This window comes from Neofelis nebulosa, chromosome 15, assembly GCF_028018385.1.
Source record: "Neofelis nebulosa isolate mNeoNeb1 chromosome 15, mNeoNeb1.pri, whole genome shotgun sequence".
NCBI classification, from domain to species: domain Eukaryota; kingdom Metazoa; phylum Chordata; class Mammalia; order Carnivora; family Felidae; genus Neofelis; species Neofelis nebulosa.
This window is the reverse complement of record NC_080796.1, coordinates 26,508,000-26,533,140: the sequence shown is the minus strand read 5'-3', so window position 1 is coordinate 26,533,140 and position 25,141 is coordinate 26,508,000. Positions and strand designations below refer to the sequence as shown.

The window sequence follows — 25,141 nt, the reverse complement described above, 5'->3', positions numbered from 1 at the left end:
TCCATAAGAACGAGCTGTGAGTTCATCGCATTCTCTCTCTCAAGTGGCCCTCTTCTCCTGGGCAAGAGACACTGGAAACTCCACTAGTTAACACTGCTGCAAATATGTTTATGAATAACCATAGACAGAGGAGAGTCTCCATCATACTTTGATTCTTTCAAGTTTAGAATCTTGGCCATATTCCCTGCCATTCTGGTTCCCTCTTCCTCTGGGTATTTGCTGTCTCCTTTCTATCTCCCTTAAGGGATTGTATCTAACCTTATTCCTTTTTTTTGTTTCTCTGCTTCAAATGTTATAGTTTCTAGGGTATTTATTATTAAAAACTTTAAAATTTATACCCCTCCTGATTACAAAGTGATTTAAAGGTACAGTTAATATTTAACACCCTCAGGCTATAATTTTTCTTTTCTGACATTCTTATGTTTATTATATTATTTTTACCTCTGGTAATACTATTTTGATAGACATAATATGAATATATTCATGTATTATATATTCATATATATATATATAAATATAAATATACTCTCTATTAAAAAGAGGTACCACTGCAGGGTGATCCTACTTTGGATTTTAACTCCACACAGATGGTCAGTAAAGGGAAGAAGAGAAGTTGGATACAGAATCTTTAAGTAGCAGAAGACAGAACTTTAAGTGCCCAGGAATGCAACTGCAATGAGGAATACAAAAATTGAAATTGCACTGTACCATGGCTACTATGAATTAAAATGGATTATTTCACCCCTGAGACTGAGATTCTTAGGCTGGCCAGAGGTCACTATTTTGTATTTTGTACATTTATACTTGTCGTTCAAATGGACTGTGTCAAACACTTGGAAGGGCAACTAATATACAATGCAGCAATTTGTAAGCAATGGCAGGCCACTGAAAAAATATCACTTATTAGTTTCTTATGCCAGACCTAAAGGTACAAAAAAAAGAAATGATGTCCACAGAAAAGACATGAACTAAAATGGGTTCCTAATATGCGGTGCCTGGGTGGCTCAGTTGGTTGAGCATCTGACTCTTGATTTCAGCTCAGGTCATGATCCCAGGTTCATGGGAGAGAGACTCGTGTCGGGCTCCATGCTGAGCATGGAGTCTGCTTAAGATTCTCTCTCTCTCTCCTTCCCTCCTTCCCTCTCACTCCCCTCTGCCCCTCTCCCCAACTTGTGTTCTCTTTAAAGTAAGAAAAAAAATTGGTTCCTAACATATTAACTAATCATTTAGACAAATAGTTCTCAACCCTGGGTATATCATCTGGGAGTTTAAAAAAAAAATACAGAATACTTGGTTCTAGTTCAGAGATTTTGGTTTAACTGGCTTGAGGTGGAGCTCAGGCATTAGGTTTTGTTTGGGGAGGGGGGGTGGATGTTCCTTAGGTGATATTTAGGAATAGCCAGAGTTGAAAACCACTGGTTTTGACAATGAACACTATCTGATCTTTTTTTTTTTTCTCCCAATTTTTATGTATTTTTTGGAGAGACAGAGAGAGAGAGAACAGGGGTGGGGCAGAGAGAGAGAGGACACAGTATCTGAAGCAGGCTCCGGGCCCTGAGCTGTTAGCACAGAGCCCAGTGTGGGGCTCAAACCCATGAACCGCAAGATCATGACCTGAGCCAAAGTCGGACGCTTAACTGACTGAGCCACCCAGACACCCCTATCTGATCTTTATCAAGTGGGCATGAAGCTCTGTCTCTTTGTTTAACTTGGAAAAACAAAAATCTTATTAAGGATCTTCTTGAGGATTCTATTCAAAACAGAGACCAATACCAACTGAGCCTGACATCTTGATACTTAAGAAAGGATGTAACATTTCTTTTTACACAAGAATTTAACTCCATCTACATTTATTATTCTAAAGCTTTACTTTTTTTAAAAAACTATGCCAAGTTTTCATCTTTTGGCAATCTTTTGTATCTACTCTATCTGATTGGGAATGCTCAGGTGTCACTGTCACAGGAACAAGAAAGGTTACAAAGGAACAGTCAGCTACTGCCTTAGTTCAACTATGCTTTCTGGTTGTCTTGGCATAAATTTTAGTGCCTGAATTCTTTCAGAGCCAAGCTCAAAGCTAATACAAACGAAGCAGCTGCGACTGCATTGTGTTACATTTACATGGAAGGCCAACTCAGACCATTGTGTTATGGAAATGAGAACACTAAGCCAAGCACCTGGCCCGGAACACAAGCCGCTTTCTTTTAGCCAAAGCTAAATGGATGGCATCGTCTAAGGAGAAGTGATATAAAAATCATAAATATCAATAGTCACTTTATAAATAGAACATTAAAGAAAGAAGCCGGTTCCAAACACTCAGGCAATGGGAAACAAATATATACAATTACAAGGCATGATCATTTTTCCTTTCTGAATTAAAGTACCTGGATAACTCATTAGTTTACTCGTTTCTTCCTAATTACCCCTGTAAATATTATTTGAATATAGTTTTAACAAGGTATAAACCATACAATGGATGTTTTATTTAAAGGAAAGCACAAATGTGACAAATGTAAAAAGTCTAGCAATATGATAAAGAAACAAGTGAAAAATAGCATCTTTAAAAAGAGGCAAAAACGACTCAAATAACTAAAAGTGTTCCTGAAGAAGCTGATAGTCAAAACTCAGATCTGCAAAAACATTGTGAGCTTACACATATATGTGACACGCAAAGGGCTCAAAGAAACATCCACAGAAACAAAACATTAAATAAAGGTTTCTATCTAGTTACACTTCCCAGTGTAAGTAGACACAGAATACACGATATACATAAAATACCAAAAAGCCCTGAATTCCAAATATATATTAAAATCTCTTTTGGTTGAAGAAAAACATGTAACTCTTTTGCACAGGTACACGCATTTACTCCAAACGATCGCTTGGTGATTATTAAAAGGTTTAGTAATCCATTTGACTGAGATATCATGAGTAATACTAAGAGAGTAAACGTGAGACACTCCCTTGACTCTGGTCACTCAGTAAGTCATGAATGCCTTATCCATTAAACAGTTATTTGTGGAGTGCTTACTGTGTGCAAGGTACTGTGTTAGGCACTGAGGTAGCTACAAAGATGAGAGGAGATATTTATTGTCTAATGAGGGACATGGACCTAGAAACAAACAACTGCAGTTGGAATTAAGGTAAAGAAACATGGAATGAACAGAAGAAACAGGAAAAGTATCCTGCAGATCACTGCTTCTCCTTATGCCTATGATTAGATAAAAGTACAAATGCACTGAAAATTCCTAAACACCAAGACCTTGCCTTACCTATAGATTCAGTGGCCACCTAAGTTCCCTCTTATGTTTATTTTTACTTTTCAGCTTATTTCAACTTATTGACTCGTCTGTCTACCACGGGCATAAAGATGGCTTAGACTAAGTAAGAAGTACACATGAATAGACTGTTGTACTGGCTATCCATTCTAAGATTATAAAAATATACATTTTGGGGAATGGGAAAGATATACAAAGGTTTTGGGTTTCCCTAATTTGGGCTCATTGCAATCTTTACTCCCTGGCTCCTTTCTACCACATCCAGCAGCAGTCAGCAGGATACAAGTGACTCTTACCCACTTGCTTCTCCTGATCTCTCAAAAGCTAACCACTACTCTACAGCTGATAGCCTGGGGTGGGTGCAGGGCTGGCCTTCTCTTGAATGGCAGGCAGTCCCTTACTTGTTGCCCTGAGTTATGATGCCGATAGCAAGGAGAAAAAGAGTCACTTGGGGAAGAGTCAAGAAATTTACCAATACTTCACAGTATTTACACAAATGGAGCTGGGAAGAAAGCCCTTTTGGAGAGTCCATGGCTAGCTCCTTTCTGGTTTAGCTTTTGAGCCAAGATAAATATTTCAGAAAACAAATCTCTAGCGCTTTAATGGCCAGCCAAATTTAGTTAAGTTTGACAAACAAACATTCCCAGTCTTGCCCCAACCTACCTCCCCATCCTCTCTCTTGCCATTTTGGCCTACATGCCTTTTGGTTCCTGCTCACTGAACCCTTATATCCCCTGCAAGCCTCAGTCACTTTATGAAGTGTGTCTTTCTAAACTGCTCTTGCCTCTGCCTGGGATACTCTTCTTCCCGTCAATTATTTTCATTCAGCCTTTGAAACAGCTCGAATACTGGCTCCCCGGAAAAGCCTTTGCTCACACAATGCATTGTTAAAAATCTGTGTCACCATGCTTATCTACCTCCTTATGAATCTGGTCATTTTTCTGTCTCTTACTACTAGACTTTAAATTCTCTGGGAGTGGAAAATTCTGTTGTGTTCGTTTCTGTGTCCCTAGGACCTAGTGCCAAGAAAGTATCAATAATTGGTGAATCACTAATACTTTGCCCAAAGCAACCATTCGGGAAGTGTGTCACTGTCAATAATTTCAGTCAAGGCTTTTGCTAAAAACTACTTATCTGCCCTCAGTATTTGCTTGAAAATGGAGCCGGGAAGAGTAAGCCCTTTGGAGGGTCCACCTGATAAGTTGTGAACCTGCTGTTTACACCACAGGAAAGACACATGAATCCTAGGATCACAAGCACTTGTGCTTAAATCTCACTTTTGCCCCTTCAGAAAGTTAACATGGATCACTTCCATGGAAACAATCATGCTAATAGCATGGGATACTGTATTAGTAACTTAGTTAAGTATCTCAAAGTTTGGTTCCTTCTTACATTGCTTTCTCACATGCAGACTCCACTGTGATATTAATTACAAAAGCATTCTGTGTTGATCCGAAAGCTAGACACAATTCTAATTGGCACTACATTTAAGTCAGTCACATTAGCTATTGGTATTATAAGGAGACTGTGAATTTCCAGATATCTGAGTACCGCATTGCCTCTTTTAGACAGCATATTTTGATTTCTTTTAAGAGAATATAAATTATTTATCCAGAGCCATCATGGAATAAGGCATTTCACAAACCATATTTTTCTGGATAACAAATTTTATAAGCAATAGATATTTTCAAGATTTAAAATATTCTCAATGGATATATATCACAATATTGCACAGTGACACTTTAAAAAAAAACCGGCATGACAAATATAATTTCACTTTTTCTTAATGATTCAGGATCATTATTATCAATGTCAATTACTTCACTATTCTCCATGTGTCCTGTAATTCAATGGTACTCCTGTAGTTCAATGGCAACACTGGGCTATTTGCCTTTATAATAAGTGGATTCAGGTTGTTTTTATGAGTCCTTGCTTTTCATTTCCTCTGCCTCCTCCCCCCAACTCACTTCATTTTTTCAAAAATTACAATCAATGTGTTCTGATGGTTATTTTTCAAATAACTGCCTAGGTAAGAACTTACGAATAGTTAAATTCTCCTAGAGAGCTAAGTGCATGGGCTTTGGAACTACAGTTTGCCAGTCAGAGGCTCCTTCTTTCCTTCAATATTTCTTAATCTGTGAGATGGCTGAGGTTGTCAGAAGAGTAACAGCTGAATAAATGGTCTGTAAAGGAGTGCTCACCATCATGTATGTGCATCATTGGTTTATTACTTTTACTCAAGAGTAATTAGTATTACTATTAAGGTAAACCTCAAATTAGCTATCAACTGTTTAAATACAAATGAAAATTATTGTTCTTAATTAATTCAAACTTAAAAAGCCCAGTCATGAACTTCAGATTCAATAGAAGTACTTGAATGTTATAGAAGGATATTTTTCTTCAGTTATTGACTTAAAAAAAAAAAATTAAGAATTAACCATTCTGTTTTAGCAGGCTTGCATGAAAATTACAAATTCTAATTCAATCCTTTTCACCAAACACTGTGTATGGGTAGTCAGTTTCACTATATTTGATTTCTGTTTCATCAGGAAAATAAGAAGGGGAGGGAAGAGGAAAAAAAAAATGCCCTTTTCATTCATTAAAAAAACCCAAACATTTAAGTGGGAAGCTATGTCTATGGAAGAAAGAAATTTAGTAAAAGGAATGAAATCTGATATTTTATCATTCCGTCATAATATTGTTAGAATATTAATCCAATCTTGCTTGTGATCTTTAAAAATGAGAGAATCTGTAAACATTTGGAAGGTGTCACACAGTAACAGATACTCAAAAACTCTACAAGACACTGAGAGACAATAAAGGGAAATCTTGCTCTTCAGAGTTAATCCAAAATAAAACATTCATGTTGGTTGACTTATAAATGAATACCAGCTTATATATCTCAAAATATCATTTCAACCTACAGAGTTATCCCAACTTAAAAAAATAAAAAGTAGTGGAATATATAAATAAGGAATCCAACATATTAACTTAGCTGAATTAAAAGGAAATCATCTTTTTTTTCCCCCAATAGAAAAGTCTACTTCTACTTTATAGTGTTTTCCATTGTACCTACAATAATGGCCAGCTTCATGATGGTTACTCTTTTCAAGTTTAAAAACAATAAGTTTTACTGAAATGATAGAATTAGGCAGTGTATTTCTTATGAAATAAGCAAAGAAAATGGATGGATTAAAATCTGGGTTATTGAGAGTTATATCAAGAAGGTACAAAACAGGACTGCAAGTGTTGGTCAGCTGACCTGATCGCTTCTAGCCTTCTGATCTCAGCATTCAATATTTAATACTGACTCTTAGTACTGCCTAGTCAGTTTAAGGAATATTTCTTCCAGGGTATTTCTTAAGCACTTAGATGGTCATCCAAAAGATGGCTTAAGCAAAGCACAGGCCAGGTCTCAGGAATAGAACTCACAATCGTCTAATTCTCCGATAATCTGCTCTGCAACTTTATGAGTCCCATCATTCACTGTTTATGCTCTAGCTCAAGGAAAACAAAACAAAACAAAACAAAACAAAACGAAAAACACCAAAAACCAAAAAACTCTTCCCATTTGTAAAAAAAAAAAAAAAAAAAAAAATGCTACCAGCATCTTTACAGAATGGTAACAGATTTTCACTAGTAACGTCATAAAAGGGCATCCGGCAAAGATTTGTACTCTGTAGGTCAGAGGAATTTGAATTTAATAATTATTCCCTAAAATGTAATAAACCTTCTACTCAAAGTGGTGGACATTAACCACAGTTGATCTACATAAGTTGATAACTGTGTCCTTTAACTTCAGTATTATAAAGAAATTCTTGAGCAAAATGTGTGGATTCCTTAGTAACTGTCTCTAAGAAGAAAGGAGAGAAAAGTAAAATATCTTTTAGAGAGGAGGAGCACTTACTGGTACTTTGAAGGGTGAGGTATTTACAGTGTCCATGGAGTTGGGTTTCTCTGATGTACTGGTCCCTGAGATACTCCGTCTGCGGGGGGACCTTTCTGCCGGCACCTCTGGAAAAGAAGAAAGAAACATCATTAAGAAACCGAAATTTAGGATCTTTGACTACAATGTAAAATTATTGGGGGTTTTCTCCCCCACAAAAAATCAGTTTCCTTTAAAGGCATATTACATTCTATCTCCACATGATTTCTCTGTTTCTCTCTGTGGTATTCGAACTATCAAGACACTAGGGAGACCTGGTCACAGTTAAGAATCCGCTTTAGCATGACAGATTATAATTTTATCTGTGCACACATAAAAAGTATTTTCACATTTTCTGAGCTATGTTTAAGATCTATAAATTCACTTGATATTCGCATCTCACAGTGCATGAATATACTTCTCTATTTGTCAGCAACATAGGAGTTAACAGAATCCAAAGACAATTTTGGCATTCTTGTGAACAAAATATAGTCTTGTGTTGTACATGATTCGATGGTGTCTGCACAAAGGTCAAAGTTCAGTTCTGTGCAGATAAGATGATTCACCAGACTGCAACCAAAGGGCCATGAGGCGACTGAAAGCTGCTGCTAGGATAAAATAACATATATGCCTATGCAGATATAAAAATAGATCAGCTTCTCCTTGTGCTGGCAATATGACCTTACTAAGATCTTACTCTGTATTCCTAAATCTGTTCAAACTGACCTAACAAGCTTCGGATTTTGCAGATGATGTGATATTTTCTAATTTAATTACTGTACACTATATTAAGGTTACATTTAAACATTTTTTTCATAGAGTGATATAAATATATGCATATATATATGCACATACACACGCACACAGATGATAGATATACACATATTATACCTTTATCACAACTGCTTCCCATCTCCACGTCAACTGACAGACATATAGGAATCCAGCTTCTCAGATAACATTAGATAATCTCAACATGGACAAGGAAAAAAAACACATCCTAAAAAAAGTACTCTGTATTATCTTCCAGATCTTAAAAAATAAGGAGTAAATCGTGACTCCGGAGACTGACATTTTGATTCCTGCTGTTCTCCCTTTAAAAGATAGATGCAGTTTAAACTTCCATTTCTGGCCTCCTGGCCCCTGGGATCCGTGCTACTTCTACTTAAGAGAAAGCGTTTTTTCTCTCGCTCCCTCCCTGTGTCTTGCTCTTCCCCCTCCCTCCCTACAGCTTGCAGAGAGAGCAAGCGAGAAAGAAACACACAGGACTGCAGCTATTCAATCAATCGTTCCGACTGCACATCCTCATTAGTTACTTTCAGGCTATTAGCAGACGCCCAACCACTGCCTCCCCTCACTTACAGAAAATTTCACTGTATTACACTAATCTGCAGCAAGAAAAAAACATTTACTGAAATTTATATTCAGCTAGTGCCAAAAGGACACCATTTTACACAGACCTAGTAATGCACACAAATCAATCCCTCCTATGAAAATCCAATTGGAAGTGCTTACCCTATTACCATCTTTGCATGCTGGACACTGATTTTCTTTCCACAACTAAACATATCTTCTGTGTGACATCTTGACCAGTAAGACATAAGCCAAATTGCAACACTGCTAATGACAGAGGTTGCCAACATAGCGTCTTATATGCCTGCAGTACAAGAAAGTCCCATCCTATCACTGTTTTAAAATTATGAGCAATAACTGTTAAGTCTCTCAACTTCTCTCTGACCATCAGTGGTTAAATGAGCCTTAATGCACAAAGCCATTTTCAGAATTAGGCACACATGACTTCTAAAAAATGGCAGTACAATTAGCTAAAATTCACGGCAATGGCACAAAGCACCAAATTTAAACAAACCAGCTTTGCAAAGCACTCCGAACAACAAGACCTTCAGACTTTAGGAACGTGACTTTAAAGAATGATTATCCAAGTTAGGCATTTCTAATATATGGGGAGCAGGCTGGTGGGGAGAGGGTCTGGTGAAGACACAAGAAAATCTCATCTTTCCTCTGATAATAACCTATAATTAGAAGATACATGAGATTAAATATTACAATATATTTTAATCTCTGAATAATTGATGGAGAAACCAAACTTGGAGGAAAATAAGTTCCATTAGCAAGACTAAAATGATCCAGTAAACAGTTTTCCTTAATTTCCAATGTTCTGGATAAGGAAAAAAATGGAAACATTTCCTCATTTTCTTTCAAACACCTAATTATAGTTTTCAGGCATATGAACTCATTAAATAAATATATTTCAGTGCTTTTAACAATTTGAAATTATATTGGCTAAAATGAGCAACCGCATGTTAAATTCTAACAAATATGTTACTTGTTGTACTTCTCTTCCTCTTTTAGATTCTCTTTCTGTACCTTGAGAAAAATCACAACTCTGGTGTGGCTTAGAGAATATTTATTACTAGGTTCAAAAAGAGGAAATTAAATTTTTCTTGAAGTTTGAACAATTGGCATTGACGAGGGAAAAGAAAGGGAAAAGGAAGGAAATAAGCTGCATGAGCCAATGAGAAGAAGTCTACACTCCCTGACTTTCTCAGCCCCCACAACAAGGCAACTTATCTGCAGATGCAAAAAAAGGCCCTTGAATATCCAAGTTCTTTCATTTTCAGAAGATTCGGAACTGTTTCAAAGTGGAGCAAAGGAACGTATACCCAAGCACCAGTGGCCGTTCAGAGCCATGGTGGCAGCATCAGCAAGGGCCGAATTAACAACTCACTGGATTAGTCACAGGCAGGCCTGCATATTAAACTGGCCCAGCTACCTTGAACTTGAAATCTCCAAGCAGAAAGGAAAGCTGCTACTATCCCCCTAAAGCCACCTTTCTGCTGAGTTAGAAGGAAAATCTATACCGGTTCCAGCAGACCAAAATTAGACGGCTCTCTCCCCTGCCCCCACTCACGTTACAGACGCCTGCATTATTTTCACCTGCTATAAGAATTAGTGTTCCTTCATAGTCATAATATTTAATTACAGTTATTTTAAAATATGCTCACTCTCTAAGACTGAGTCAGAGACTTATAATATTGTTTCAGTTAAGGTCTGAAACCATTGTATTCACTTTCTCATCCTCTAAAGATATTTTCCACCTGCAGATTGAAAGGCACAAAAAGTTATAAAATAGAAAAGCCTGGTTAAGTTTTAAATTTATCTCTTCATTTCCTTTGCCACTGGCTATGAACCAAGATGAAGTGACAACTTAAAATGATGACAGACAACCTCCAACGTAGCTCCGCAGGGAACATTATTGAACAAAGCGAACGACTGGGTGCTCTCCCAACTATCTGTGTGATTCTGTGTAAGCCATTTCATCTTTTCTGCTGGATGATTATAGGGGCAAAGGCACTTTTGGTGAAGGATGTGCTTGTTCAACAGACAGAAGTCAACGTCTGTCTTTAGAACCTAATAGTTGTACTGTTCATGACTTTAATTCACTTATCGAGAAGAAATGTCAGAAAGCATTTCAAGGAAGACAAAAAAGCAGGACAGTGTAAAGGAGATGAAGAGGTGTAGTAATTTCACTATAGTAATTACAGTGAATGGGTGGGGCTGCGTTGAGAAGATGAGGTGAGGAAGTCGGACTTGTAGGTTGATTAGGGAAGAACACTGTGGGCAGGGGGGAGCCAATACAAAGCTCCTGGAGTAAAGTGCAGCGTGGAGGCCAGCGCGTAAGGGACCAGTAAGTAGCAGCAGAAAGCCTGAGACTATGGAGGTGTGCTCAGACCATGTAGGCTCTGTAGGCCTGTATGTGCAGACTTCAGGTTTTTACTGTGAAATGAAAAACCACCTGGTCAAACACATTTCACCAAAAGGTATAATAAATCACAGAGAAACCCTATGGAGAGATACACTTACTGGCACTTTCTTAGGTATTTTCTTTTCAGGAGTTTGAACAATGAATGTGATTGAAATAATTCTGGAATATTGTATGTTTGGAAAGAGAGTAAAGGGAAATGTTTATCATATTAACTGAGGGTTAGGTTCCAAAAGCCCCTGAAAATATCCTAAATGAGAAAGGTATCTGTTGTATCTGTTATCATTATGGCCAAATATCTATAAGCATCAAGTACATTTACTTTTTTTTTTTTTTAATTTTTTAATGTTTATTTATTTTTGTGAGAGACAGAGCATGAGCAGGGAAGAGCAGAGTGAGGGGGAGACAGACTCCGAAGCAGGCTCCAGGCTCTGAGCTGTCAGAACAGAGCTCAACACGGGGCTTGAACTCACGAACTGTGAGATCATGACCTGAGCCCAAGTCGGACGTTCACTGACTGAGCCACCCAAGCGCTCCTACATTTACCTTTTTTTTCAGTCATATTTAACCAAAGTTTGTTTGCCATCATGTCATACATGCACACACTTAACATAAATACCAGGGCTCAGGTGTCATGAATTCTGATACTGTGTGTCACTCTTAGAATAAGTTACCATCGTTAAGAAATGGTTCAAAATAATTTCTTTGAAGAGAAAAAGATGTACTATAAAAGTTATTTAGGCACCTCTTTTGTGACTACTTTGTCTAAGGCAGAAGTATTTTTGTGATAATTTTAGCTAATATTGAGTGTTTCGTGCGAAGTGCTGGGTCTGGTATCTATCTGCCTTAATCTTTGGGCCCCTGAGGTGGTAACAATTATTATTCTCTTGGATGAGTGTGGGGCCAAATTTAAAAGAAAATAATAGTTACCAATGTGAAAGTAATTTCATAAAATTCAACAGGAAAAATAAACAAAATGTAGAAAGATACTTATAAAGTTTTAATTTGTTGGACAATGATGTAAGGAACCAAAATACCCTTCTCACAGCAAAAGTCTCTAGTTATGACAGATCAGAAAAACATTACATGTTCACAGATGCAGTCGGTGTGGCATATATCGTGTGCCTGAGTACTTCAGATGAAGGGCTACCCGGGTCAATTCTAGTAATTTTGTGCACAGAATTATCAAACATGAATGAACAGGGAGGCTCTGTCCATTACAATTATTCACAGGCCCCTTTAATATTTTGGATATTATATTTAGGAAACAAGTGTTCCAATATTACTCTAGTCTAGAAAGGGGAACTTTTTAGTTCACTTCAAAAACCTTTTTAAAAATCAGTAACATTTCAATCAAGCCTGACAGAAAGTTACACACCAAACTGTGTTTGTGTACGCATTCACGTCACTGAAGTTTCAGGGTGCTGCTGCGAATGAGCCCACTCCACTACCGTCTATTTGCCCTGATATTGTGTAAATGATGACAATAAATAAGATAGGATATGTCAGTGGCTCAAGTTATTAATGAATAAGATAAGCAAAGAACTTCTCTCTTCATGCTGGGAATTTGAAATTAGAACTCCTTTCCCACAGGAGCAGAAGGGAAAAAGAGGAAGGAAAGAAGACTATCAGACAATGGGTCTGTATGTATTCGGTCAAGAAGGACCTCAAAACAAATGGCAAAAGGTGAAAGAGGAAAGGCTTCAGGAGAATGAGATTTTGTGCTTCGTTGGAAGACTCCTAAAAGGCAATGGGACCTTAAAGATTCAGTTGGAGAACAATGTCGTAAAGGAAAAGTGACAAGAACAAAGAGAAGAAAATTACATACTGCGTTTATATAGTTGCTAACACCGTAGCACCTGGGCGTTTATAGACTTCATCCACCTGCTTTTCAGTAGGACATTTTCTGCTGTATCCCAGTTTTACAGCTTTAAAGCCTATGTACAGGACAGTCACTACCATTCAGCTGCTCTGAAATACAAATCCCCAGAGCCACTTTAATTTATCCAATTTGTATCACTTAGACTGCAGGACTTCACTCAAACAAGCCGACCTTTCAAGTTTGCATGCCCTTGACACTGACTTCAATCCAAACCAATTGGTGCTAAGTACACAAACGTGGTGAATTCTCAGGAAGTAAAGCCATTCAGTCTCCCCACCTTTTCTTTACTTCAACAGATTTATTCTCTATTATTATTATTGTTATTTTAAAAATTCCTTCTTATTAATATAATAGGAGAATATATTGATTTCTCTCTGGTCAAGGAGTTTGGACACCGACAAGTACTTCATTTCTTCAACTTAGGACTTCACATGATGATAGTGGATGAGATAGCAGAGAATAGCTTTAGTGCAAACAGCTGTCTCAACCAGAAAGGCTAAGAAAACAGCTCATGGATGTCTACATGGTAGCTTAAGATTCAAACACAAAGCAGATCTCTGGTTCTTAGTGATAACCACCAAGGATCTTAATAATAATAATAAAAACATAACGAACATACCTGCAACACCAAACTATCATTTATTATTCCTTATTACATGCCACGTGTTTTATAGGAGTTATCTCTTCCATCATTACAACAATTCTCTGGAACTATCGCCTCCATTTACAGATAAGAAAACAAGAAAAGATTCTATTACTCTATGTTTGCACAGCTGGTAAAGGGTAGAATCAGGATTGGAACTCACACAGTCTGGATCTATAGTCTGTACTTTTAATTACTATGTATGTTACCCTATTCTCCTTGTGTTTTGTATAATATGCTGTAATGGAGAAGAAATAAGATAAATAATCATGGAGACCCCAATTTTCCTACTTCTTCCTAAAAATAACTCAAAGGGCTTTAACAACATACACACAATTCTTCATATATTAAAGAGAGGTAAATCACTTAGCATTGTATTATTGTGGTGAGCATTGAGTAATGTACAGAATCACTGAAACTATAATGACACTGTTAATTATATTTCAATAAAAAAAATAATGCGTTATCACATTGCATTCCACTTAACCAGTGATTTGCCAGCCTGGCTGTGAATTCAAATCAGCTGTAGAGCTTTTATTTCATTATTATTATTTTTTTTAATGTTTATTTTGAGAGAGAGAGAGCGTGCAAGACAGTGTGAGTGGGTGAAGGGCAGAAAGAGAGAGAATCCTAAGCAGTCTCCACCCTGTCAGCACAGAGCCCGATACGGGGCTTGATCTCAAGAACCGTGAGATCATGACCTGAGCTGAAATCAAGAGTCAGACGCTTAACTGTCTGAGCCACCCAGGTGCCCCAGCTGTAGATCTTTTAATCAAAACACAGATGCCCTTTATCCAAGTGATACAGGTGTGCTGTTTCAAAGGGACACATGCACCCCCATGTTTACAGCAGCACTATCAACAATAGCCAAAGTATGGAAAGAGCCCAAATGTCCATCAATGGATGAATGGATAAAGAAGATGTGGTATACATATACAACGGAGTATTATTCGGCAATCAAAAACAATGAGATCTTGCCATTTGCAACTATGTGGATGGAACTGGAGGGTGTTATGCCAAGTGAAATTAGTCAGAGAAAGATAAAAATCATATGACTTCACTCCTATGAGGACTTTAAGAGACAAAACAGATGAACATAAGGGAAGGGAAACAAAAATAATATAAAAACAGGGAGGGGGACAAAACAGAAGAGACTCATAAATATGGAGAACAAACTGAGGGTTACTGGAGGGGTTGTGGGAGGGGGGATGGGACTAATGGGTAAGGAGCACTAAGGAATCTATTCCTGAAATCACTGTTGCACTATATGCTAACTAATTTGGATGTAAATTTTAAAAAATTAAAAATAAATAAATAAATAAATAAATAAATAAATAAATAAATAAATAAAAACACAGATGCCCAGCTCAGACCCACTGAATTACAACCTTTGGGGAAGGGGAGAGTACAGCCTAGGCATAAATATTACAAAAAGTTTCCTAGGTAAATCTGATATGCATTTCTTTTTTAAAATTGAGGTATTATAGGGGCGCCTGGGTGCCTCAGTCAGTTAAGTGTCTGACTTCGGCTCAGGTCATGATCTCACCACTGTTCATGGGTTCGAGCCCCACGTCAGGCTCTGTGCTGACAGCTTGCTTAGAGCCTGGATCCTGCTTTGGATTCTGTGTCTCCTCTCTCTGCCCCTCCCCTGCTCACGCTCTCTCTCTCTCTCTCTCTCAAAACTAAATAACTGTAGAAAAAAATTTTTTTAACTGAGGGATTATAACGGACATACAGATTGATACTGGTTTCAGATGTACAACCTAATAATTTGATATTTGTATATATTGTGAATGATCACAATAACTCTAACATTTGTCACCACACATGTAGAAATTAAAATTAAAAAAAAAGAATTAAATCATTCTCTTAGAGGGGTAAGTTAGTGCAAAAAAGCCCACCAAAGAAAATGCTCCATCCTGGAACACTGTTGCTAATAAGAATATTCTAGTCAAGAAACAGGTGAGGAAATGGGGTAAAGAGGGAGAAAGGGGTCTTGCTTAATGGAATGGTGAAAAATGTGAACAAATCAGGAAACAACCTATAAAAACATCTAATACTGATTGCTTGAATTAAAAAGTGATAAAAAGTCCTCCAAAAAATAACCTGACCTTAGTGGGAGGGATGAATACATAGAGCACAGAGGATTTTTAGGGCAGTGAAAAAACTCTGCGTGGTACTGTAATGATGGATACATGTCATTATACAGTTGTCCAAACCCAAAGAATATACAATATCAAAAATGAACCCTAATGTAAATTACAGACCTTGGGTGATTATGATGTGTTAATGCAGATTCATCAACTATAACAAATGTTACTATTCTGGTGGGGGACACTGGTAATGGGAGAGGTTGTGCATGAGGGGGAAGGGGGCTGCACAGTTCCTGTACCTTCCTCTTAATTTTGCTATGAACCTAAAACTGCTCTTAAAAAAATGAAGTGTTAAAAAAACAAGACCAAACCCTGTCCCTCTAAAGTACACCTCTGAAGTACACCTAAGTGGACAAATAAGTACTCAGGCCAATTCTATGAGACAAAAATAGATAAATAGCATGAAGATCTTAGGTTTTACAAAGAATAATCTTTAAGAAAACATTGTTCAGCATAAAATGATGTTTTTGAGCATTTCGATCGAGTTATTTGTAAAACTTAATCTCACAACTTCATTTTGGTGAATAATATTTTATGTTCAACTCTGGAAGACACTGTCTTCTAACTTACAGAGATGTAAGAACTGTAAACTTTTTCTATAACTGACTTAATATGTTCTCACTATTAGTATTTTTCATAAATAATTGTGGGTAAAATCTTTGATTTATTCATACCACGATTTCAGTATTCACCTTTATTTTTTTTTTAATTTTTTTTTTTAACGTTTATTTATTTTTGAGACAGAGAGAGACAGAGCATGAACAGGGGAGGGTCAGAGAGAGGGAGATACAGAATCTGAAACAGGCTCCAGGCTCTGAGCTGTCAGCACAGAGCCCGACACGGGGCTTGAACTCACGGACCGTGAGATCATGACCTGAGCCGAAGTCGGCTGCTTAACTGACTGAGCCATCCAGGCGCCCCCAGTATTCACCTTTAAAAACCTAAAAAGATTTGGTCCTTGATTATGCCAGGGACTTTTAAGACTAGTTTGGGTTTTGTTCCAAAAACAGGCATTAATAGAAAGTACTGAAGTACTGAAAACACAAATATTTGGCCTCTAATACACAGATGAGAACTTATTCATGTACTAAGGGCCAAATATGCATATAGCACTGTACAAAAAAAAATGTTTACATTGGATATCAATTCTTAGTGAAGGTATCAGAAGACGGAGAAGACTATGATGTTGATTTGTACCCCCATCTGCCACCAACGTTGTCAAATCTCTTTTCAAAATGTCTGTTGGCTTCATTTTGTCCATTTTATTTCCACTACCATCTATCACCCTGGTCTTGGACTTTTTATCTTCTCATGCAGATCATGGCAGGACTCTCCTAACTGATCTCACTGACTCCTGTCTTTTTCTGCTGAAAGCTATCCTGCTCGCCATTACCAGATTAGTTTCCCTAAAACATTACTTTCTTGATGTAATTGCCTTCCTAGAGATCTTAAGATAGTCAGGTTGAAAAAAACCACCTGGCATCACCTTTCACAGTCCCTCTTTTCTGCCAGCACCTTCCAACAAATTGCCTTAGACAGATGATCTTTGATCTCAAACTGGTCATATTCATTCCCTATGTCTGATTTTGCTAATGGTTTTCACCTATCTGCCAAATCTTAGGTGACCTTCAATACCAATGTCAGTTCAACTACTTTCACAAAACCAGTTCTAATTATTGACATTTCTTTGATTTCCAATTAATACATTTGTAGAAGTTCATATTACTTGATCATATGTTCTTTAGTTTCAGGTACCAAACTACATTCCTGCCCAATACAGTATTCTGCAAGTGATATCTTGAACAAGGTTTAAATAATTTAAGATTTGAGTAATAGTGATCTTGCCTCAATTTTTAAACAAATTTTAGTAAATAGAATTCTCTCATTTTTAAATATGCAATGTTCTCATAAACCATTTACACTAAATTTTGCTTGTCTGCAAGGAGTACTAAAACAAAATAAAATAATTAGTAACAAATAAATTTGAACAACTAAAAAATAGTTCAGTATAGTCTGACCACCTTTTTTTTCTCCTTTAATAAACATATCGGGTGATATAGAATTGCCCTTTTTTGTATGTTAAAGTGGTAAAATATTATTTCATATACAAAGTCATATGGTTCAACTTAATATATAGTAAAATTATTAATCAGTTTTCTAGTTATTTTAATTCACATATGGAATTAAAGTGAACCATATAGTCAAGTTTAAGAGTCACTGTCTTTTTATGTACAGTATATTAATTTGAATCTTCATCTATAATTGAGATTTTGATAAATAAACTACATGAGAGCTTAGGCTTAAAAGTTTTGAGATGTTTCCTAGGAATCATTCTTTTTGAAAATTCACATATCTCCAGGTTTCCTTAAGAAGCACATTTAGGGACGCCTGGGTGGCTCAGTTGGTTGAGCGTCCGACTTCGGCTCAGGTCACGATCTCGCGGTCCATGAGTTCGAGCCCCGCGTCGGGCTCTGGGCTGATGGCTCAGAACCTGGAGCCTGTTTCAGATTCTGTGTCTCCCTCTCTCTGACCCTCCCCCGTTCATGCTCTGTCTCTCTCTGTCTCAAAAATAAATAAACTTAAAAAAAATAAATAAAAATAAATAAATAAATACAAAAAGAAGCACATTTAAACATAATAAGGTTTAAATCTTGATTTCTTCTTATTCATTTCCATTTTCTTTAGATATCTGTTCAGCTTGATTTTATTAAATTTTTTATTTGTACATCTCCATCAGGAAAATTTTGAAAGAACTTTTTTTTTTCTTTCTCTAAGAAAATCCTCTAAATAAAGGATGTAAGAGTTAAACACAAAGGGAAACTTGACCACCTGTGGGACTCAATAGGGATTCAACTGCCACGTTTAGGGTTTAGCAGGGCTCCTAGGATTTTTAGTTTCTTCTTCAATTTAGATACCAGAATATCAATTAATTCATTTATGATGAAAAACTGAATTGTCACTGATTGAAAATATTAATGTAAGTGTAATCCAGCAATTAGTCTTTTTCGGAAGTCAAGCTACATAAGAAATCAAACCACAATTGGTGATAATTTTAAGACACTGATTCAATTTCTTTCATGGTTATAAGTTGCAAGCCTACTTATATTTTCTGTTTCTTCTATAGTCAATTTTAAAAAATTGTATCTTTCTTTAAATGCCCAATTTCTCTAAATTTTCAAATATCATAAAGTTGTTCATGATAGATTCCTTCCTATTTTTCAAGTCACTGATTTTCTGTAATAGGGTTTCATTTTTCATTTCTTAAGTTTATTTATTTAACGGGGGGTGGGGAGAGGGAGAGGGAGGGAGGGAGGGAGGGAGGGAGAGAGAAAGAGAGAGAGAGAGAGAGAGAGAGAGAGAGGGAATATCCCAAGTAGGCTCCACGCTGCCAGCACTGAGCCCGACACGGGGCTCAAACGCATGAACCATGAAATCATAACCTCAGCCAAAAATCAAGAGTCAGACCTTTAACCAACCAAGTCACCCACGCACCCCGCTTTTTAAATTTCTAACATTGTTTCTTTGTGCTTTCTCTTTGTCTTAATCAAATCTTGACAGTTTTATCTATTTTCATTGAACTTTTTAATAAAACAACTCTTGGCTTTATTGATTCTATGACGTTTATTTCTGTCTTCCATTTCATTATCATTTGCTATTATTTTCATCATTTCTCTCCCTAAACTTTCTTTGGAGATATATATATATATATATATATATATATATATATATATATATATATAAAATTTCTAACTTGTTGAGACAAATGGTTAATTAGCTCATTAGTTTTCAGCCTTTCTCAATATAAAAAGTTAAGTCTGTAAATTTCACTTAATAATTACTTCACAGTATCCTACAGGTTTTGATATGTACCATTTTCAGGATGTTCACTTCTAACCATTTTACAATTTTCATTATTATTTCTTCATTGACAAAAGAGTCATAGAAAGGTAACTTTAAAAGTTTCCAAAGCAAAGATTTTTAAAGTAAATTCTTGTTACTAATTTCTATCTTAGTTCAACCAGGATCAAGAGAATGCATTCTGTGTGATATAAAGACTTTGAAATTTGTTGAGATTTATTTATGGTCCAGTCTATGGACAGTTTTCATGAAGATTCCATATGTGTATGATAAGACTATATAATTGTTGGATTCAGGATTCTATATATGTCCATTAACTTAAGTTTATTATGTTTTTTTTTTTAATGTTTATTTATTTTTGAGACAGACAGAGACACAGCATGAGCAGGGAAGGGGCAGAGAGAGAGGGAGACACAGAATGTGAAGCAAGCTCCAGGCTCTGAGCTGTCAGCACAGAGCCCGACGTGGGGCTCGAACTCACAAACTGTGAGATCGTGACCTGAGCCGAAGTCGGACGCTTAACCGACTGAGCCACCCAGGCACCCCAAGTTTATTATGTTTTTGATGTCTTCTATAGCTTTACTAATTTTTATAGAGAAGACTGTAGATTAATCTCCTTATATTTCTGTCAATTTTTGCCTTATAAATTGAGACTGTTATTGGGTGCATGTAAGATTGTTATATCTTTCTAACAATTTCTATATTTTATCATTATGTAGTAACCTCCTTTATTCCTAATAATGGTTTTGACATAAAGTTCGATTTCATCTCATTTTCATGGCTATGCTAGCTTTCTTTTATTTGCCAAAGATATCTTCCCAAACCTTTTACTTTTAATCCTCCTGGGTCTTTATGTCTTTCTCATTCACAACACTAAAAAAGATATCGAGTCTGGCAATTAACACTGTGTTTTCTGATATAGTTGGATTTTATTTTTACCATCTGTGTTTTTGTTTTAACTGTTTAGTTATTTGTTTTGGAGGACAGAGAGAGAGAATGAGAGAGAGAGAGAGAATGAGGGTGGGAGGGAGGGAGGGAGGGAGAGAGAGGGAGGGAGGGAGGGAGGGAGGGAGAGAGAGAGAGAGAGAGAGAGAGAGAGAGAGAAAGGGAGAGGAAGGGAGACAGAGAGAGAGAGATGGGGGGAGGAGGAGTGGGAGGGAGAAACAGAATCCCAAGCAAGCTCTGCACTGTCGTCAGTGCTGAGCCCGACATGGGACTTGAATCCATGAGATTCACGGATTCCATGAGATCATGACCTGAGCTGAAATCAAGAGTCAGATGCTTAACTGACTGAGCCACCCAGGCACCCCACCATCTTACTGTGTTTTCTTTTCACCTTTTTTTTAATGCTTTTTTTCTGATTTTTGGTCTGTTCAGACCAAGGTTTAAAAATCCTTGGTCAAGGATTAAAAATTTATTTTCTTTTCTACTGCTTTTGAAATCATGCACTTTATTTCCATTTTTTTAATAGCTGTCCTTAACATTTCAACACATGTACTTAAAGCCTAATGTCAATCTTGATTTCTATCCTTTTCTTGAATAATTCAATGATCTTAAAAAACTTCAGTTCCAATTACCCCCTTTCTATCTGACATATTTTTGTTGTCCACTATTTTAGTTTTACCTTATCAGAACTGTAGTTATAAATTCTCATGGGATTTTTATCTTCTTCTCTCCCTGACTAATCCAGTCTAAGATAAAAAAGATTTGTCAGTTTTTGCCAATGAGCAAATTTTTCTCTTATTTTCAGTCATCAAGGGACCCAGTCCTATAGGGAACAATGGTATGAGGATTTCTAATTTTTTTTTAAGTCTTATTTATTCAAGTTTAAAATAAATAAGCTTAAAAGTCTTATTTATTTAAGCAATCTCCATACCCAGTGTGGGGCTTGAACTCACAACTCTGAGATCAAGGGTTGCATACTCCTCAGACTGAGCCAGCCAGGAGTCGTGAGGCTTTCAGTTCTAATTCCTTACTTCATTTGGACCCTAGGCCCATCTCCTATCTTGTGGCTCTTAACTCTTAACATTCTGGGATTCTAAGACTGGCAAATGCCCCCAGGACAATTTACCACTTGTATTTTTAGTTTTCTTTTTTCTCTTCCAAGGGATTTCCTTTCCTTCCTAAGAATAGAGTTCAACAATTTAGCTTAAAAACATCTGTTTCATTAATGTGACATTTCTAGTTGTTTCTGTATTATTTTTCAAGGTGTCTGCCATTTTGCTAGAATTGAATATACTTTCTCCTTGATGTTAGGTGTAATCTTAGTTATAAGTTACCAACATGAAATAACCATAGTCAGTAGAATCACTTAGAAACATGAAAATGTTTACATTTTGTCAAAATGATATTCTTTTATAGAATTATTCTATCACTTAACTTCACTTAATGAAAAAAAATCACTTAAATTCAGTTTAGAACATGTAAAGTAGTACAGAATATTTGAGTATTTTGCTTCTTATTCTAGAATTTGGAAAACACAATTACAGCCTACTGAATAATAATTGCAAATGCTACCAATGTACCTTAAATGGTACTTGCAGATATGAGAATAGAGAACAGTGGAGAAAAGGAGGGAAAAGGATAGTTCTGACAGAATGAGTTGGCTAATTGTGAAAATGGCTGAATCTCAAACTTTTGGGTATCTGAATAGCATTCATTCACTCATTCACTCAAAACAAGTATTTATTAAGCACCTCTTCAGTGCTATTCTGGAAGATGCCAAGATATTAAGTGAAGGACCCTACTATGCAGAAACGGGAGTGCTAGGTGGGTACACAACTAACTACAATCTAAGACTGAGTAAGTTAAATGCCATAAAATTAATACACTAGCAGTTACCTCCCTCATCTTCTCTACTTTCTGCTACTAAATCTCTACAAGCATCTTTGATTCCTGTAGGAGTTTCTCCTTTCAAAAGGTTAATCCTGTGCCCTTAATCCCACACTCACCCTCAAACTCATAAAGGATTTTGTTCCCTCAGTCTCCTCTCTTACCGGTTTAATATCCTGCTCTTTCCTATACCAAATATATGTATATATGTACAAGTCTCTCCAGTTTTTAAAAAGGTACTTTTCCTTTTTATTAGTCCCATATTTCTCCAGGCAAGAGATGGAACCCATGGCTTTCACTGTCTCATCATCTGCTGTCTTCCTCTATATTATAAAATCTGGCTTCTTTTCCCTCAGTTCTAATGAATGAAACAGAACTGACAATTTCACAAGTTATTAATCAAAAGTCTCATTACCAAATCCAGTGGTCTTTTTTGTCTTCTGTAACCACTAACATAGTTGACCTTCTTCTGTCTTAGTACTTATAATACACACCGTCCAGGCTTTCCTCCTGCCATTAGGATCATGCTGTCTGTATCGCCTCTTCCTCTCTACCCACCCCCCGCCCCACTACTGGTGTTCTTCAAGCTTCAGTCCCTGACCTCTGTTTTTTCTTGACAGTTTGTTGATAGTAGATCACTTACAGATGCTTAGAGCTTCAACTATCTGTCTTCTCTAGATGGCTCCCAAATGTTGCTCTCCACCTGTGACTTCATTTCCAAGAACTATATTTCTGAGGGCGTACTAGTCACCTCAAAGTCAATATAGCTAAACAGAACTCATCTTCTGTCCTCAAAATCTGGCTCCCTTTCCCAACATTTCTATTTCTGTTAATATTACCACCATCTTCCTAAATTCAAAAAGTCTTTGATTTATTTTGCTCCCCATTCCTCCAGTCTGTCAGCAACTCTGTTGATAGATTGTTTGTAATCTCTCCATCTTTTCATCTTATTCATATTCGCTGTACAAATATTCATCTGGACCTGGAGTGTGCTGGGGGTGGAAAAGACAGAGGGTTGGGCTCCTGCTGTGGAGGCATTCACATCTAGTTTTAACAACAAATAAGCCAAGCACTAATTACTAATTATAGGGCGTTAAGTGTTAAAAGAGAGGTGCTTATTTCGTATCTGGACTTCTCTGATAGCTTTCAAACAGGTGTAACTGCTTCCGGTCTCATCCCCCTACAAGACACTTCCACATATGTCTTTCTAAGAAACTATTTTGGTCACATTTTTTTTCTTCCTCATTAATCCTTAATTCTTCCCAACTACTTTCAGGATAAAATTGTTACTCATTAGATTGTCAGGAAAGGTCCTACCCAGTGATCCACCACACATCCTTCAAGTATTACCTCTCATTGCTTCTGTACATGAACTTCCCGTTCCTTTCAAATCAGTTTGTTCATTAGATGTGAACATAATTTAATATTCCTCATGACACTCCTTTCATACAGAAAACTCCATTTCTATAAAAACCTACTCTATGCTTTCAGATTCAGATTAAATCCTATCTCTGTAAAGCAATTTTCAGGGTTTCTAATTGAAAATGATGTCTCCCTTCTTCAAATCCCCAAGGCAATTTTTGCTAAGATAAATCATTTCATAATCAGGTACTGCTTTATTTTATTTTCTCCGTTGTTGTCTTGAATTATCATTAAATCTTTCTCCCTTAATTGTACACAGTTCACATTTTCTCCCCAAATTCTATGTTTCTCGCAAGCAGGTTTATCGTACACTTCTTCGTATCCAGCCACAGTACCTAGCACAGGATCTTGCTCGTGAGTAAGATCTGAAGCACAGACAGAGTTATGGAAATTTCAGTTTGGATGAAGGGACACGGCCGATGAGAGAAACAGCAAGTGCAAAGGTAGGAAAGGGCAGCATTTGCCTGAGATGCAGGAAGTTAATCAATTTGGTGGAATGAAAGTCCCCTTGGCCCCTCCCCAAAGGAATACTGGAATGCCAGATAGAAGGGCCAGAATAAGTTCCAGATCATAGTGTTTTGACTTCATCTGACAGGTGAGGAGAGAGCCATGGAAGGCTTTTGAATAGAATAACGCACAGCAATTTTATGAAGCTTCATCAAACCAGCACTGCACTAAATCAACAGGAAGGCCTGAACATCAGTTACGTGGCTTCTGTTCAAAAGTGAAGTAGTAAAGTCTAACCAATACAAAGTTCTTTCATCTTCTCTCCTAAAGAGAAACCTGCCATAAATCCTTAGGGAAAGAAACCATAGTTTGACAGGTTCTCTGACACAACGACTCTTTTGGTTCCATTAATTCTAGATTCATCATAAAGTAGATTCGGGTTTCTCATTGTTCTCTTGGCGTCTTCACTGGGAAAAGCATGTTCTAGTTCATGGTAACTACAGTAGCAAATGATATCACAAGAGCTTTGCTTAATCCTCAAGCTATTACAAGTTGTATTGAGATAGCTTTCCTCCTAGTTCCTCTGGAAGAATTTAGTAAATTCCCATTTACCCACAGATGGAGGTGTTTGCTACCCATGGTCAGGAGAGAGATTCAATCTACCAAATAAGACGTGCTGACATCCAGGGCTCACTGCCGCCACAGTGGAGCAGGGGTACATAGCTATCTACTCTCTCAACAACTAAACTTGTTGTAGCTCTTGAGCAGAATCAAGACTGATTTATCTGTGTCTTGTCTATTACGAATGTTAAGGTTTCCTTCCATTAGGTGGACAGTTTGCAAGAATTTGCATGTTTCTTCTAAGTGTGTTCTAACATCCTTTGTCTTTATCACTTCCACTTGTGAAAAAAGAGTATAATTCATTA

The 25,141-nt window shown here is 36.9% G+C and overlaps 1 protein-coding gene across 13 annotated transcripts in view; it reads right to left on the bottom strand.

The window, feature by feature from the left end:
• Nucleotides 1-25,141, bottom strand: part of RASAL2 (RAS protein activator like 2) — a 359,982-nt gene that overhangs the window by 83,394 nt on the left and 251,447 nt on the right. For 12 of the 13 annotated variants that reach the window (XM_058700419.1, XM_058700420.1, XM_058700421.1 and 9 more), the window contains one exon: nt 7,180-7,286. In XM_058700419.1, the coding sequence (XP_058556402.1) occupies nt 7,180-7,286 (107 nt within the window). Of the gene's footprint in view, nt 1-7,179; nt 7,287-8,088; nt 8,332-25,141 lie in introns of those variants that run through there. The other variant, XM_058700425.1, reaches the window with a different exon arrangement.